At 39.8% G+C, this 14,653-nt stretch overlaps 1 protein-coding gene across 1 annotated transcript in view; it reads left to right on the forward strand.

Moving 5' to 3' along the window:
- LOC113617664 (protein RER1-like) overlaps nt 1–14,266 on the forward strand; it is a 22,832-nt gene extending 8,566 nt beyond the window's left edge. The window contains exons 2-3 of the mRNA XM_027101253.1: nt 4,296–4,384; nt 13,557–14,266. Coding sequence (XP_026957054.1) covers nt 4,296–4,384; nt 13,557–14,213 — 746 coding nt within the window. The 3' untranslated portion in view covers nt 14,214–14,266. The remainder of the gene's footprint in view (nt 1–4,295; nt 4,385–13,556) is intronic.
- The last annotated feature ends 387 nt before the right edge of the window (nt 14,267–14,653 follow it).

Raw genomic sequence — 14,653 nt, forward strand, 5'->3', positions numbered from 1 at the left:
TGTGTGTGTGTGTGTGTGTGTGTGTGTGTGTGTGTGTGTGTGTGTGTTTGCATGAGAAGTGGGAGAGGAAGAAGCGGAATGAAAGAAATACAAATACTTCCTGGGTTGCTGAACGGCACAAAGTAAGCAGTTGCCTCATTCTGCCTACAAATCTGCCCTTTTGTTCTCCCCACTCCCTCCTCCATGACCCCCAGCTCCCAGCCCCTCCAACCCCCCACCAACCTGACTCCTGGGCAGGAGCCAGCTTCCCTGTCTTTATCTTCCTGAGTTTACAAGAGGATTCTGATGACCCTATCTCAATTCTGGCAGCAGAGAGCTAAGTACTTTACTGACAAGACAAGGCTTGTCCCAGGCAGACAATGGGAAGTAGATAACTGTTAAAAATGCTTAATTCCAAACATGGGAATGAATTAGCTGAATCGCTTTGGTAATGATTTTCCTCACTAACAAATACCAGGAGGAAAGCATTCCTTAGCACAGTGGTGTGTACATGACAACTGGTTGGGTTCATTTACTTAACATGCTTTGTATAAACTGTGATAAATAGTCTACACTTTTCCTGATATTGTCTCCATCTTATTGTGAATTTCAAGTCTTAAACAATGGCTGTGTTTTAAATATTTGAGAACATATCAGACAGGTACCCTCCACCCTATTACCAAAAATATTACAAATACTAGCTAACTTGGGGAATCTGCATCCCATATTTGTTCCCCACAAAGCTTATAAAATGTCTGTGCATATTTGCATTTTCATGCAAACTTTCTTGCTGAACGTAAGTATACTCACAAAGTCGCTGTCACTCTCTTATTTGTGCAGCCAGAAAGTCTGTTAGAACAAGGGCTAAACTGCATGCACAGTTCAGGGCATCTTTGAATGGCACACCCTCTCTACAGAATGTGGGCCACTCATCTAGACATCCTAGTATTTTGACATAAGCCCTGTCAGATAGAAGATTCCATGCTACCAGATACACCTCTTTTGAAAATGTCATCCAGTGTAGAAATTGATTTTCTGCCTCAAATGCAGCTGCTGCTCTGAGAAACCTCCTATCCTATTAAAAGTGTCCTTGTTCCACCTCTATCTAGACATAGGGCACATGATGAAATTGACATATTTGTAGGAATGCAAAATTCTCACTGATTCATTCATTCAACAACTGTATACAAATCACTGTTCTAGATGCTGGAGATGTGGCAGTGAACAAGATGGCGAAGGTCCCTGCTCCCATGGAACTCCTTTCTATGATTTCAAATAGTGTATTATTATGAAAAAAAAATAATATGAAACAGGGTAATTTGCTAGAGAAAGATTATTTTCGATTGAACAGTCAAAGAAAACCTCTCCCAAGGCTGTGATATTTGAGCAAATCATACACAATTACAGATATTAAATAACCTAGTAGAAAGGACACAGGATTTGGAGACAGAAGACTCAAGTTCTAATTTCTTAAAAGTCTTTAGGCAAGTTCCTGAAAGCCTTCTACCTTTTAGCACAGAATTGGTATCCCACTGGGGACATCTCTCATTCTCCCTAAAAGGGTTGAGCCTAGTTCAACCTGATGAGCTTTTCCATTATGATATTTATATTATGACTAAAACCCACTACATCCATCTTTTTGAATACGAAGACTCTAAATCAATGGTTCTCAACCCTGAATGAACAATAAGTTGAAATCCTAACCCCGCTGGCATTGTTTTAAATGCTGAAGTAAATAATGTAGGACAAATTAGTAGAAAGGATTCAGAGGCACAATATACAAGCAGCTAAGAAAAGGGGGCAGGGTGGGGTTTTTCAGGATTGGTGAGTCTAATGTCTCTGGATGCTCCGCTGCCTTAGAGAAAACCAGCTGATAGAAGCGAAAATTTTTGAAGCAATTCAACACTTTCATAGCAGATTTATCGCAGGTGATTAGCATTAGATATCTGTATCAGGGCAGAAAAAAAATCCATGATAATATCATCAAGCAACATTCGAATCAGAGGTGATGTATGTGTTTGTGGTGTTACCACATTTGTTACCACATTTTTTTTTCAAATTATGCAACAGAAATCACACTCTCTTGAGGTTAAATACTGCCCTACTCTCTTCAAAAGATTTTAAATTTCACACCTCCACCCACATATTAAATTAGTAGTCCAAACCAGATGGAGGTTAGTGTTTTAGGTTATAATGACTGTCTGGAGAAAGTCCTTCCTTGCATTGCCCGTACCTATCACTTTTACCTTTAGGCTTATTCGTGCTTTGCTTGATTTCTGACGTTAAAGTGCATTTAAATGCTTCTAAGTCTTACTCTGACTATACAATTTTCCATACCATGGCCATGTGAAGTGGCTCAAAAATAGTTTTGTGATAGGTCATTAGGAAGAACCAAGAGAGAATTCAGAGATGAATGGGAAGCATTTTAATAAACAAACACATTCAAAAGCCAGCGCCTTTTCTCATGGTGCTTTCTATCACCCCCACCAAGTATACATTTCTTCTTTCTATTCACATTTTACCCAATTTTCAGGGCTGAACTCTACCCTCATCTCCTTTCTCCCTCTACCAGCCTTCTAGAATGCATAGTTTTTGATGAATATGTACCATTGACTTGTCATCCCTCTGTTTTTGTATTTGATTGATTTAACTGAAGTATAAGTCCCTTCAAGATAAAAAAACATACCTTACATTGTTGTCTCTTAATAGCTTCTAAGTAGTTAGACTAGAATCAGGCAACAGATGGAACTACTTTTGAAGAAGACTTCTTGCCTAGCGCTAGAGCTTGACCTGAATCATGTATTCAGAAAGAAATAGCAGAATAGACCCACTAAGCATATTCCTGGTTAGAAACCAGTAGTTTTAGAGACAGGAGGAAAGATCTCAGAATCTGAAGGCAGAGCTAGATTTGGAAGTTAGTTCAATCACTCCTCTGTAAAATGGGCTCACAGAATTCCAATAGGAATAAAGGTAATATGTGTAAAGCAGCTATACAGTGACTAGCATATAGTAAGTGCTTGGTAAATAATAGCTGTTATTACGATGGCCCAGTATTGCTTGAATAAAAAGACTTCTAATATATTTTTGCCTGCGAATCCTGGATGAAATGAGACATAAAAAATTGTAGGCAAAATTAAAATTTGTGAGAAAGATTAACTGGGTCCCACTGAGCACTTGCCTCCAAGTGAAATTTAGTTCAGTGTAGGAAGAGGACTACTCTTTGACTTCTCTCTTATCCCAGAAATGCATCTTTTTTCCTTCCTTTAACATCTTACAAAGCGTTAAAGCTTCCATGTTCTAGAAATTACAACAATCTGGTACAAAGGAAAGAGCCCAGGATCTGAAACAAGCATATGTGGGTTCTGGTCTCATTGGAAGAAAGTAAGCAAATATCTTAGCCTCTGCACCTTGTTTTGATCCAATGTAAAATGGGCATACTGACTCCCCAATGCTCTTGAGAAAATCAAGATGGTTTCTAAAACATCGATAACTTGGAGTTGATCAGCCAAACAATTCAGTAATCAAATTAAAAAAAAAAATCAGTGGATACTGCATTGGTACTTACCATTTACCATAAGCAAAGAACCATGAAAGACACAAAAGAAATCGGAGCCAGAGAACCCAATCAAGAAGAACTAGTCACCAATGAGACTGCAATTCACTTAAACAGGGCACAAAACTAAATGAACATAGTGCCAACTGTGAAAACACAGAACATTCTGTATAGAGTGATGATACACAGAGCTTGATCATTAACCTCCCAGGGCTATCACTCAAAGCCCACCTCAACAGAGCTCTAATCCACCTCTGAAAGCTTCATTTCTCAAGTCTTGCTTGGGAACTGCTTCAGCCAAGTGGAAACACAAGCTATCCCCAAACACGTGCTGAACTTTCCCTCTGTTTGCTCATGCTCTTTCTTTGCACATCTAATCACTCGGCTACCCAGAATTTTTCGCCCTTTTTAAATCTCTTCCATTCATTACCACACATCCTAACGGTCACTTTCTCCATGAAGCCTTCCTAAGTCTTCAAATTACATATTCATTTTCCACTTTTGAAACCCCCATTTCATTTTGTTAGTGGCAGTCTGTACAGTCTACTTATGCATTATCTTTTCCCTCTTGGATTATAAGAGAGAAAACGTAACCTCCTTCACCTTGTATCACCAACAACTTGTTCATAGTAGGTATTAACTAACTTTTTGAAAATTATATTTACTAATGGAACCTGATGGAGATGCTTATAAATCACGCAATCTTAATCTTGATTTGAACAAAACAACTCCGTGCTACCTCATTCATTTACTCCTTAAATAGGTATTGGCGCCTATGATATGTATGCTTATGGGATACATGCAGGAAAACAGCTGATTGCGGAAGCAGATGATAGGGCTTTCCTAGAAGAAGTACAGGATGGGATGCCTGGGGGTGGGGAGGAGATACAAACTCATTCCTTAATGCTTTCCAGTGGACATTTAATGACTAAAAGAAAGAGTTTTCTCAATAGGTGATCCATGCATCAGAAAGCTGGCTTTGACACCAACCCTCTCTCTCCAAAGAGGGTGGGAGCAGAAAGATTCAAGTTCAGCCGGACAAGAGACACGGAGCAAAGGCAAGAAGAAGACCCTTCCCTCTCTGCATATTGAACTTGTAGTCCTTATCAGAGGAAAATATTGGGAAGATTGATAAATATTTCCATTACCCTAATAAAACTTCATGTTACATACAAGCTATTATTATCACAATTATATCTTTTTCTCACTTTTTAAAAATCGATTCAGAACAATTGAATCTTAGAAATGGTAGTGTTGAAATACGGCAAACATCTTCCTTGCAGCAGCAATAAACTTGACGCTGAAGCCTAATGTTTTCTGTATATTCCTTCTCTATTTCTCCTTTTGGATTATAGATTATGAAAGAGGGATTTTATGCAGCAGTTGGTGACAAAATATATTTCTTACTAATGTGTAATATTTGCTACATTAATAATTTTATGGCTTTAATTATTGATGCAAACTTAATTGTGCCCCATGTCCCTTTTTCTTGCAGCTCAATAAAAACTATATATTTCTTTAATTAGGCTTCATTTGAAGACTAGAAGACAATGCAGGGGTGGTTTCTTGCTAATTCACCCATCTATAGCCAGGGAAAAAACGGAATTAGTGTCTTCAGTGTAGTTTAGCAAGAAAAAATATCTAACTGTTCTGAAAGTGTGACTTTCCTTTGCACAGTTAACCTCACCCAGAGGCCAGGAATATATAGGCAACTGAAAGCGGACACTGCAACAGGGGATGATATTCTCCCCTTCCTGGCTCTGGGGAGAAATTTCATTGATTTTAGTAGAGATGGAAAGGAAAAATTGGGGTCACCTACATGGTTATCATACTGTCTTCCCTCTTTATATTCTCGACCTTACTCGAAATCTAATCTTAGTCTTTCCTGCTTGATTCCAACATTTTGTTGTGGTAGTCCACTTACAATCACCAGGAGTATTACAGTCACTTTATTCTGTGTCCAAACGTTTCAAAACAACTACCAGAAAGCCTGGATGGAAGGAAACTAACATTTGCTAAGCATCTGGTCTGGGTTATACAAGGTGCTTTCAATCAATTATTGCTTTAATCTCCAGGGGTCACAATCGCAAATGCCAACAAGTTCAAAAATGAAGAGAGCAGATAGGGCTTGAGAAACAAGGAGCCCTCGGAACTCCATCTTTCATTTTCCACTTTGATAGAGAAGTGAGTTCAGAAAAAAAAAAAATGTTTAAGAATAACATTTGTAACATTCTGTGAGAATAACAGTAGAGCAATGATTGCAGATGATACTCCATCTCAGTGTCAGGTGGACATCAGGAGAGACAGGACTGGCCAACTGGAAGGCTTATATCCCATCTCAGTGAGATTCTCAACTCTGGCCCACCACTGCCATGCTGAGAGCTCTTCTAAATTTTTAAGTGAAGCTTAAAAGCTTCATTCTTAACTATATTCATTTTCTAGTGTTACATGAAAGATTACCACAAATTTAGTAGCCTAAAACAATACAAATTCATTACCTCACTGTTCTCCTAACTCAGGAGGTTGAACTGGAGTTGGCTGGGTCCTGTGCTCAGGTGTCACCTGGCAAAACTCGAGGTGTTGGCAGGCGCTATAATCACATCTGTGACTCTAGAGTCCTCTTCCAAACTCACTGACTGATAGTATAATTTGTTTTCTTGTGGTTGTATGACCAACAACCCTATTTTCTTGCTGGCTTTTAGGGACTATTCTCGGTTTCTAGCGGCTACCCTCGCATCCTGGCCCTGTAGCCTCCTCCACAGACCCTCTCACCACATAGAAAGCTTACTTCTTCAAGCTTAGCAGGAGAATCTAATGCTTCAAATCTCTCTTACCTCTTTTAGAAGCTCACCTGAGTAGGTCAGGTTCATCCAGGATTATCTATCTCCCTCTTGATTAGGTCAAAGTGAAATAATTAGTGACCTTAACTACATCTGCATAATCCCTTCTGCCCTATAATGTAACTTACTCATCAGAGTAACATACATCTTTTTCCTAAGTCTCCTTCCTACTCAAGTTGGAGGGGATTAACACAAAACAGGGACGGGGATCTTGGTGGCCATCTTGGAATTCTGCCTACCTTTCCCTTTTCTCAAGCTTCCCACAGAAATATAGCACTCTTAAAAAATGAGCTGCTGAATAGCCATGAATACTTTAACTTCCTTTCATTTTCTACAACTGCTTTGACCTCTTGGCACTATCTTATCACATTATCTGATTGGTCCAATGCCCATCTATATTCAGTGCCTGTCTCTAGTTTTAAAATTTCAGTGTTGGAGCTTTTTCCTGCCGTTTGATAAGCATAATAAATAGTTGTCACAAATGAAATTTGCACAAAAGCAGACTGTGATGTCAATAGCAGGTACAGTTTTTGTAACTGTAATGTAGGTTGATTCTTGAAATCCTAAATTTATCATTAGTACACTCTATTCAGAGAGAGTTACTCTCTTGATATACATAAAAAAATTCAAACTTCAAAGCATTTTAGAAAATGACAGGCATCTGAAAGTCCCATTTTTATTCTAATGAAAATATATATCTTTTACCAAGAAGTTAAGATTTCTCACAAAATGTAAAGGGCCTTAAAAAAAATAAGGGTACTAAAAAGTGTTATTATTCTCAGCAAGACAACTCATAACCATGTTGATTTAGGAAAATCTTCAAGGATTTACTGAGGCAATTGTAAGTTAAACTCAGTTCTCACAATGAAAGGAAAATGCTTTGATAAGTTTTCTGGGGTTTCCTTTCAGCTTACTTGCTTCTTTGCCTATAAAAATATTTTATATCATTTTTAAGGGCAAGCTATAAGCAATATTTATGTTCAGAGAAGAAATCCATCTATAGGAATTCAGATTTAATTTTAAAAACAGGTAAACAATTCTACGAACAAAGTCAGTGATTTCCCCAGGTACTTTTTGAAAATAAATAAAAACAAATCAGCTCTCGTTGTCTCATTTGTTGTTTGAACACTAAACAGCAAGACACTGGGATTTCTGAAAGCAGTTGTATTATTTTAGACTTTACAAATCTATACAATAATTCATGATTTAGAAAAGAACTGTTGGGTTATCTAGCTAGTCTTTTTTAAGAGTAGCAGTTGAAACAAACAATCAGCTCACTTCATGCATGGAAGAGAATTCTTCAAGCTCTTCCCCTTAAACAAATCTTCAATCAGTTAAATGACAACATTGTTCAAAAGAGAATTATTTTATATTTCTCCAGTTCTTATTGATGAATCTCTCATTCTCAATTTTAAAATTTGTGTGTCAACTAAACGCCTGTAAGTGGACTGACATACATTTTATAGTACATATATTAACTAGATCAATTCAATCAAATGCCAATATTTCACCCTATCTGATTTTCAACACAGCATGTTGGTAAATACTTATAGAAAAATGTTTCTGTATATACTGTTTCCAGCTTGAGAAGATTAATATGGTTATACAAATGTAAGCCTAATTTGGAACATTTCCAGACACTTTTTGATTGTGCCAAGGGTGATTTTTGAAAAATTTGTAAAGGGTTTCCCTAGTGGCGCAGTGGTTGAGAGTCCGCCTGCCGATGCAGGGGACATGGGTGCGAGCCCCGGTCCGGGAAGATCCCACATGCCGCGGAGCGGCTGGGCCCGTGAGCCATGGCCGCTGGGCCTGCGCGTCCGGAGCCTGTGCTCCGCAACAGGTGAGGCCACAGCAGTGAGAGGCCCGCGTACCGAATAAAAAAAAAAAAAAGAAAAATCTGTGATAAGTTTATTGTGGTCATTTGGTAAAAATAATCATTTCAAAAGACTAGAGAAAAGATAAAATTATTAATAGAAAAAAGCTCATTTTAAAAGCACATTCTTATTGATTTTTATTATATTTAAAAATAAAAGCAAAGCCAGCTTTAGCTCCTGATCTACCTCTTCATTCCTATTGAGTGAATAGAGAAATTTCTACATGGTATAATTTGAGAAGCACTGAGCACCTTCAACTGGCCTTGCTTAATCCCGGTGACTAAGACTTCAAGACTTAACTTTAAAGGCATTGGCAACCACCATTTAAAGGCAGAAGTTATCTAGCGGGGGTAATGAGTAAAGTCATTATCACATAAGATTAGTTCTGAAAGATAAATTGTGGCCTTCTAATGAGTCCCTAGCAAAACAGGAGCAGTCGAATTTAAAGAGGATAGGAAAAAGAAAAGGCATCTACTAAAACACTCCAGCCATAATGATGATCCAGTGAATATCTGTGGAGTTGAATCAACTTGAACAGAGAGCAACAGACTTTACCTCTGGGACCCTGTCAAAAGGTAACGCTTTGTAGCTGAATCTCAAGGGAAAGTTTGAGGCCCAGGAGAAAGAAAGGAAATGAACAGAGGCTGCAAAAAGAGGTAAGGAGAGTACCCATATCCACGTTGGGATACTTGAAACAAAGTAGAGGTGAGGAAACAGGAGATGTTGTATAAATACTACCCAGAGATATGCCTCTCTTTCCACAAGTATAAAATTCAATCTTGTTATATAGCTGATAATTCATTTTAGAAACCCATGAAGGTTAAACTGACACCTAGAATTCTTTACAGAAATTTTTTCACATATCTAGGTAGCTTGTAAGTATAATTTTCATATCATTTAAATAAAACAGAATAACAAAACTTCCCTTTTGTATCATGAATTCATAGGACAATTTAGCTATTGGCTTTAGCTAAAAAATAGAGCTATTGGTTAGCAACTTGAACAATCACCACCAAGTATAAGATTAAGCCAATTTTGCACTTTTCAGTGAATTCAAATCTGCAATATGGTCCTAATGGCAGAATGTATCTTTGGTTTCACTGTCTGGTCCTTCTACCTAAGATAACATAGATTCCAAAGTTTAATTTTATACTTATAACCATTAGCATTTATTTTTCTCCAACAGGGTATCAATAAGTTTCTGCCAGTGAATTGGCAAAATCATGACTCTTCTTAATTTATTTTTTGCCTCTCAATAATTTTGCAACCCAGCTCTGTTTCTAGGATCTCTGCTTTTACTTCTTGCGGGAGAAAAGAAATTTGTTTGCACAATGCAACAAGATCTAGGGATCTGTAACATGAGAAACTGAGCAATTGTTTCAATATATCCACCAGTAGTTTTCAGAGGGTAGGATCATACAACTGTATTTAATCAGAAGAACTTATCACAGAAGCTTGGGATACAAATGTCAAGACATTGCATATGATGAAGTGTTGCCTGTTAGTATCCAGGATATCCAGAGTTCAAAGGGAAGATCCACTAGAAAAGGCTTCCCAGAAAAGTCAGGGGCTTCTGGATAACAGTTCAAATATGTCTACTCCTTACTTGAATGACTGATCATACTTCCTTGATTCAAGATACCCATTTTTCACAACTATGGTTTTCAAAATCAGGAAGCAACTTTTAATCAAGGTACACTTTTAATATTGTGATTTTTTTCCTTTTTTTGGAAACTTATTATTTAATCAATGGTGAATCTAATGATCAGTGGTTCTTTAAACTCAAGAAAATAGGTATTCCAACAAATAGATACAAGATCAAGAATAAGAAGAGTAAAACCTTATGAGAGGACCAATATTTGCCCTGATATGTAAAACCTCAGCAAATGAAGAAAAACAGAAAAGGAAAAATTCTGTACTGTGGTAGGGATCTTTGCTATTAGACACTAGATCTATGTTTAAAAGCATGTGGAATGCTTCTCCAGCCTAAATTTGGTATCCTTGTGGGGGAGAGAATTTACTTGTTATTTATAAGTGCACTGTGTGTGTGTGTGTGTGTGTGTGTGTGTGTGTGTGTGTTTGTGTGTGTGTGGTTTCCAAGTAATTCAAAGCACACTAGAGACCTTAACACCCTACCTACAAAACGACAATTATTGTTTTCATGAAAGATAAATGATTACATTTAAGAGTGGTACTAGCAAAAGAAATTTTTTTCATTGAAAAGTTATAGTTTGACCTGTTTTGACACATTAAGGGGAGGCTTCCAATCTGAAATTTTTTCTTAACTCATGAGTCAATCAAGTAGTTCTGAGACTGTAATTGAGCATTTTGTCAATACAAGGAGACTTAAAGATTATCTAGAACACTTAGCTCATTTCACAAACAAGAAAAATGAAGTCCAGAGTCATTTGCTTTGCCCAAGGTTGCCTAATTAATTAGTGCCAAAACCATGGGTAGAACCCAGTACTTCTTTTTGCCAGTGTAATGCTTTTTTTCAGTGGAGAAGGGTATCTCCTTCCATAAACATGATAAAATACTGTGGTTCTGGGAGGCTTTGCCAGAACCTACAAATTGAGCCCAGGTCTCAGAGAAGTTCTGAGAAAGCACAGCTCAGTTCTACCACAATATTTCAAGTGGTTCTCTATACTTCTCTGGCCACTATGCAGAGATATAACGTCTATAGGATTTTTGTAGTGGACCTGGGAACGCTTGCATTCAAACAGTATTTTAAGTGGTCGAGGAAGTCTTTAATAAGTTAGAATCATGCAGCATTTTGAGAATTGGAAGAGCTCTGTGCAATACATTTCATTTTATTCCCTCAATTTATAGAGGAGGAAGATAACATCTGGGAAAGTAACATGGCCTATCACATGCTGATGGGTGCAGGGTCAGGACTGGAACACAAATTTCCTTGTTCACTGCTTTTTCATGATACCACACAGCTTTACCATGAATTATGCCCAGGAAATGGAAAGATGCAAAGGTGAAATAACCAAAGACAGCTTTCTATGAGAGATTTCTCAAGCAAATGATGAAACTGGTGATATTTGTCCTCAGGCCTGGTTAATTCCCTATCCTTGTCCGTCTCAGTGGCCAGTGTCCTCCCTCATGGGTTCTCCCCTCTCTTGCTATCAAAATATACTTTTTAGGAAAGGTTTCACAAGCTATCTTATACATTCTTAGCAACTGTGTTTGGTAGGCATTAGTATTAACATTGCCATTTTAAGATGTGAAAGTGAAAGGTGCCTGAGGATTGAGTTACTTCTCCGTGGCTCTACAGTTCTGTAAGTGGCAAGCAAGGATGCAAGTCCACAAGTGTCGGGATTTTAGCACTTTTCTTTAAACATTGCTAATTCAGCACTGTATCTAGAACACAATATGTGCACAATAAATGTGAGCTACACGAAAATAAAGGAGGAAGGAAGGAAAGAAGGAAGGAAGGAAGGAAGGAGGGAGGGAGGGAGGGAGGGAGAAGAGATCTATTCAGACTAAGTTGTGACGAACAGCATTTGAACTTGCTATCTTTCTGTTTGCATGTGAACGGGAAACAAAATCTTAAACTGAAGAAATAAATTGGAATTTCAGGCATCTTCCAGCAGGGTGAGAAATTTGGCAGAAGAAGATAAAGGTGGCCTAAAATTCCATGTTGGCCTTTTCAGAGCTTAGCAGTCACAAACTCGTGATAAAATAGTTCTATGATTATTTCAGAGAGGACTTTTCATGATGCAGGAAAATTATCAACCCTGTTTCTGCCCAAATACCACAGGCAGAATATTCCATGAAGTCCAGGGGTGGTTCCTTCCCTCAGTTTCCAAACAGTTAGTTCAGAGAGCATCAAATGCCAGAGGTGGATAGTCACAAAAGTTGGTTTAAAATGTCCTGGTCAGTGGTTGCCCAGTGGAGACCAGGGCGGGCAAACCTAGAGCCAGAATGCAGGTTTCAGAGATTTCATTTGCAATATCTTTGGGTTAATTCCCTAGATTTGGCTAAGGCTTTTAGGTTCTGTGAAGCGTTTGCAGGGAGGCCTAGCCATGGAGTCAAGCCCTGTTCCTGGAGACTTCATCAAGTTCCTCCCCGTTCATGGTTCTGTCTGTATGAGGTGACACAGGAGGGGAGGGAGAGGTAGGACCAGAATACACAAGCTCACAGGGGAGGGAAAAGGAGGAGGACCGGCACATTCTTTTAAGTTAATTCAAGTGAGTCATTCAAGGACCCAAAGGTCTGAAGGCCTCCTGGATGATTCTAATGTCATTTTCTGCATCTTCTTAGATTACCTATGGTCCATCATCTAAGAGTCAAAGAGCCAGGTTCAAGGCTCTGCAGAATTTCACTACTGATCAAACGGTCTTGGACAAATCACTATATTTGTACCTCAACTTCTCACTTATATTGATGACGATTAATAGTTGTGTGACCCACCTCACTTGATGAATGTAAAGAAAAAAAGCCTTTTATATTGTAAAATATTCTGTAGCTGTGATTGTTATCATTGCTTTATAATATGAATGTGCTACTGTACTGTTTGGCCTTTGTTACTTCTTTTTTTTTCCCTAAACTGTGATACTTGGAGGGCACACCTTACTAGTGACAAGTCAGAGTGGCTTATCCCAATGACATATCCTAATGCCTCCTTATGTGTAACATTAGTTGCAAAGACCACTGCTATATAAATAGAATCATACCTTCTACCTATTTCAAGTAGATGCCATCAAACAAAGGTAGAACATACCTACACATGAATGCATAAGTTTCAAAACCTCACAATAGGACATAACATATATTTTTTAATAAAATATTTTCTACGAAAAAAGTTTAAAACAGTAGAATACATAATGTCAGCAATTTCTACCTTAGAACTACTCAATATATAAGATATATCAAGGATTAAGAAAAACAGGGGCTTCCTTGGTGGCACAGTGGTTAAGAATCCGCCTGCCAATGCGGGGGACACGGGTTCGAGCCCTGGTCCAGGAAGATCCCACATGCCGCGGAGCAACTAAGCCCGTGCGCCACAACTACTGAGCCTGCACTCTAGAGCCCGCGAGCCACAACTACTGAGCCTGCGTGCCACAACTACTGAAGCCTGCGTGCCTAGAGCCTGTGCTCTGCAACAGGAGAGGCCACCACAGTGAGAAGCCCGTGCACCGCAACGGAGAGTAGCCCCCGCTCGCCGCAACTAGAGAAAGCCCGCGCCCAGCAACGAAAGCCCAACACAGCCAAAAATAAATATATAAAATTTATTAAAAAAGAAAAACAGAACTTCCAGGTGCTCGGCTGCCTCTTCCCGGACCGAGCAAAGCGCCCACGTAGCCGCCACCTGCGTCCTCCTTCCCACGGCCCTCGGGAGACCGCGCTTGGTGGCAGTGGACCGCCAGCAGCTCCGAAGGTGACAGTGTGGGAGATTCCGTCCGTGGGAAACCTTCCGTGGTGTACAGATTTTTTACAAGTCTCGGACAGGTCTATCGGGCCTGGCTGGACAAGTCTACTCCATACACGGTTGTGCAATGGGTGGTGACGCTGGGCCTGAGTTTCATCTACGTGATCCGAGTTTACCTGCTGCCAGGTTGGTACATCGTGACCTATGCCTTGGGAATCCACCATCTAAATCTCCTTATAGCTTTCCTTTCTCCAAAAGTGGATCCTTCCTTAATGGAAGATTCAGACGATGGCCCCTCGTTACCAACCAAACAGAATGAGAAGTTCCAGTCCTCTATTCGAAGGCTCCCAGAGTTTAAATCCTGGCACACGGTGACCAAGGACATCCTGGTGGCCATGGTTTGCACCTTCTTTGAGGCATTCCACGTCCCAGTGTTCTGTCCCATCCTGGTGATGTACTTCGTCATGCTCTTCCGTATCACGATGAAGAGGCAGATAGAGCACATGATCGAGTACCGGTACATCCTGTTCACACACGGCAAGAAGACATACAAGGGAAAGGAGGACACAGGCAAGACATTTGCCAGCTAGACGCGGCCGCCCTCCGCGGGCCCTGGACGGCCACAAGTTGCTGTGATGGCACCTTCTTTCCTCACATAAAGTAGTTGATTACAAGGGAGTTATTTTCTTTTTAAAAAGGAGCTTCAATTATTTGTAACTGAGATATCAGGCTCTTGAAGAAACTTACATTTAAACAGAATCGTGTTGATTTGTTTTCCAGTGCCGGTCAGGCGACCAGACGCTGGCCTTGCAGGGCGCAGGCAGGGTGGACAGCCGGGTGGGCTGGGGGGCGGGGGAGGGGGGAGCGGGGGCGGGGGCGGCAGAGTCAGGCCCCGCGGTAGGAGCCAGGACGCCCAGCTGCCGCCTCCCAGGACGCTCACCTGGCCCTGCCAGCCACACGGAGGATGCTCGCCCGTCAGTCCGGTGCGTGGAAGAGATTCTGCAGTTAACTCAGGGCTGTAATGCCAGTT

Source organism: Aethalodelphis obliquidens, unplaced genomic scaffold (genome assembly GCF_003676395.1).
Source record: "Aethalodelphis obliquidens isolate GAN/ISIS:26980383/991018 unplaced genomic scaffold, ASM367639v1 scaffold4, whole genome shotgun sequence".
NCBI classification, from domain to species: domain Eukaryota; kingdom Metazoa; phylum Chordata; class Mammalia; order Artiodactyla; family Delphinidae; genus Aethalodelphis; species Aethalodelphis obliquidens.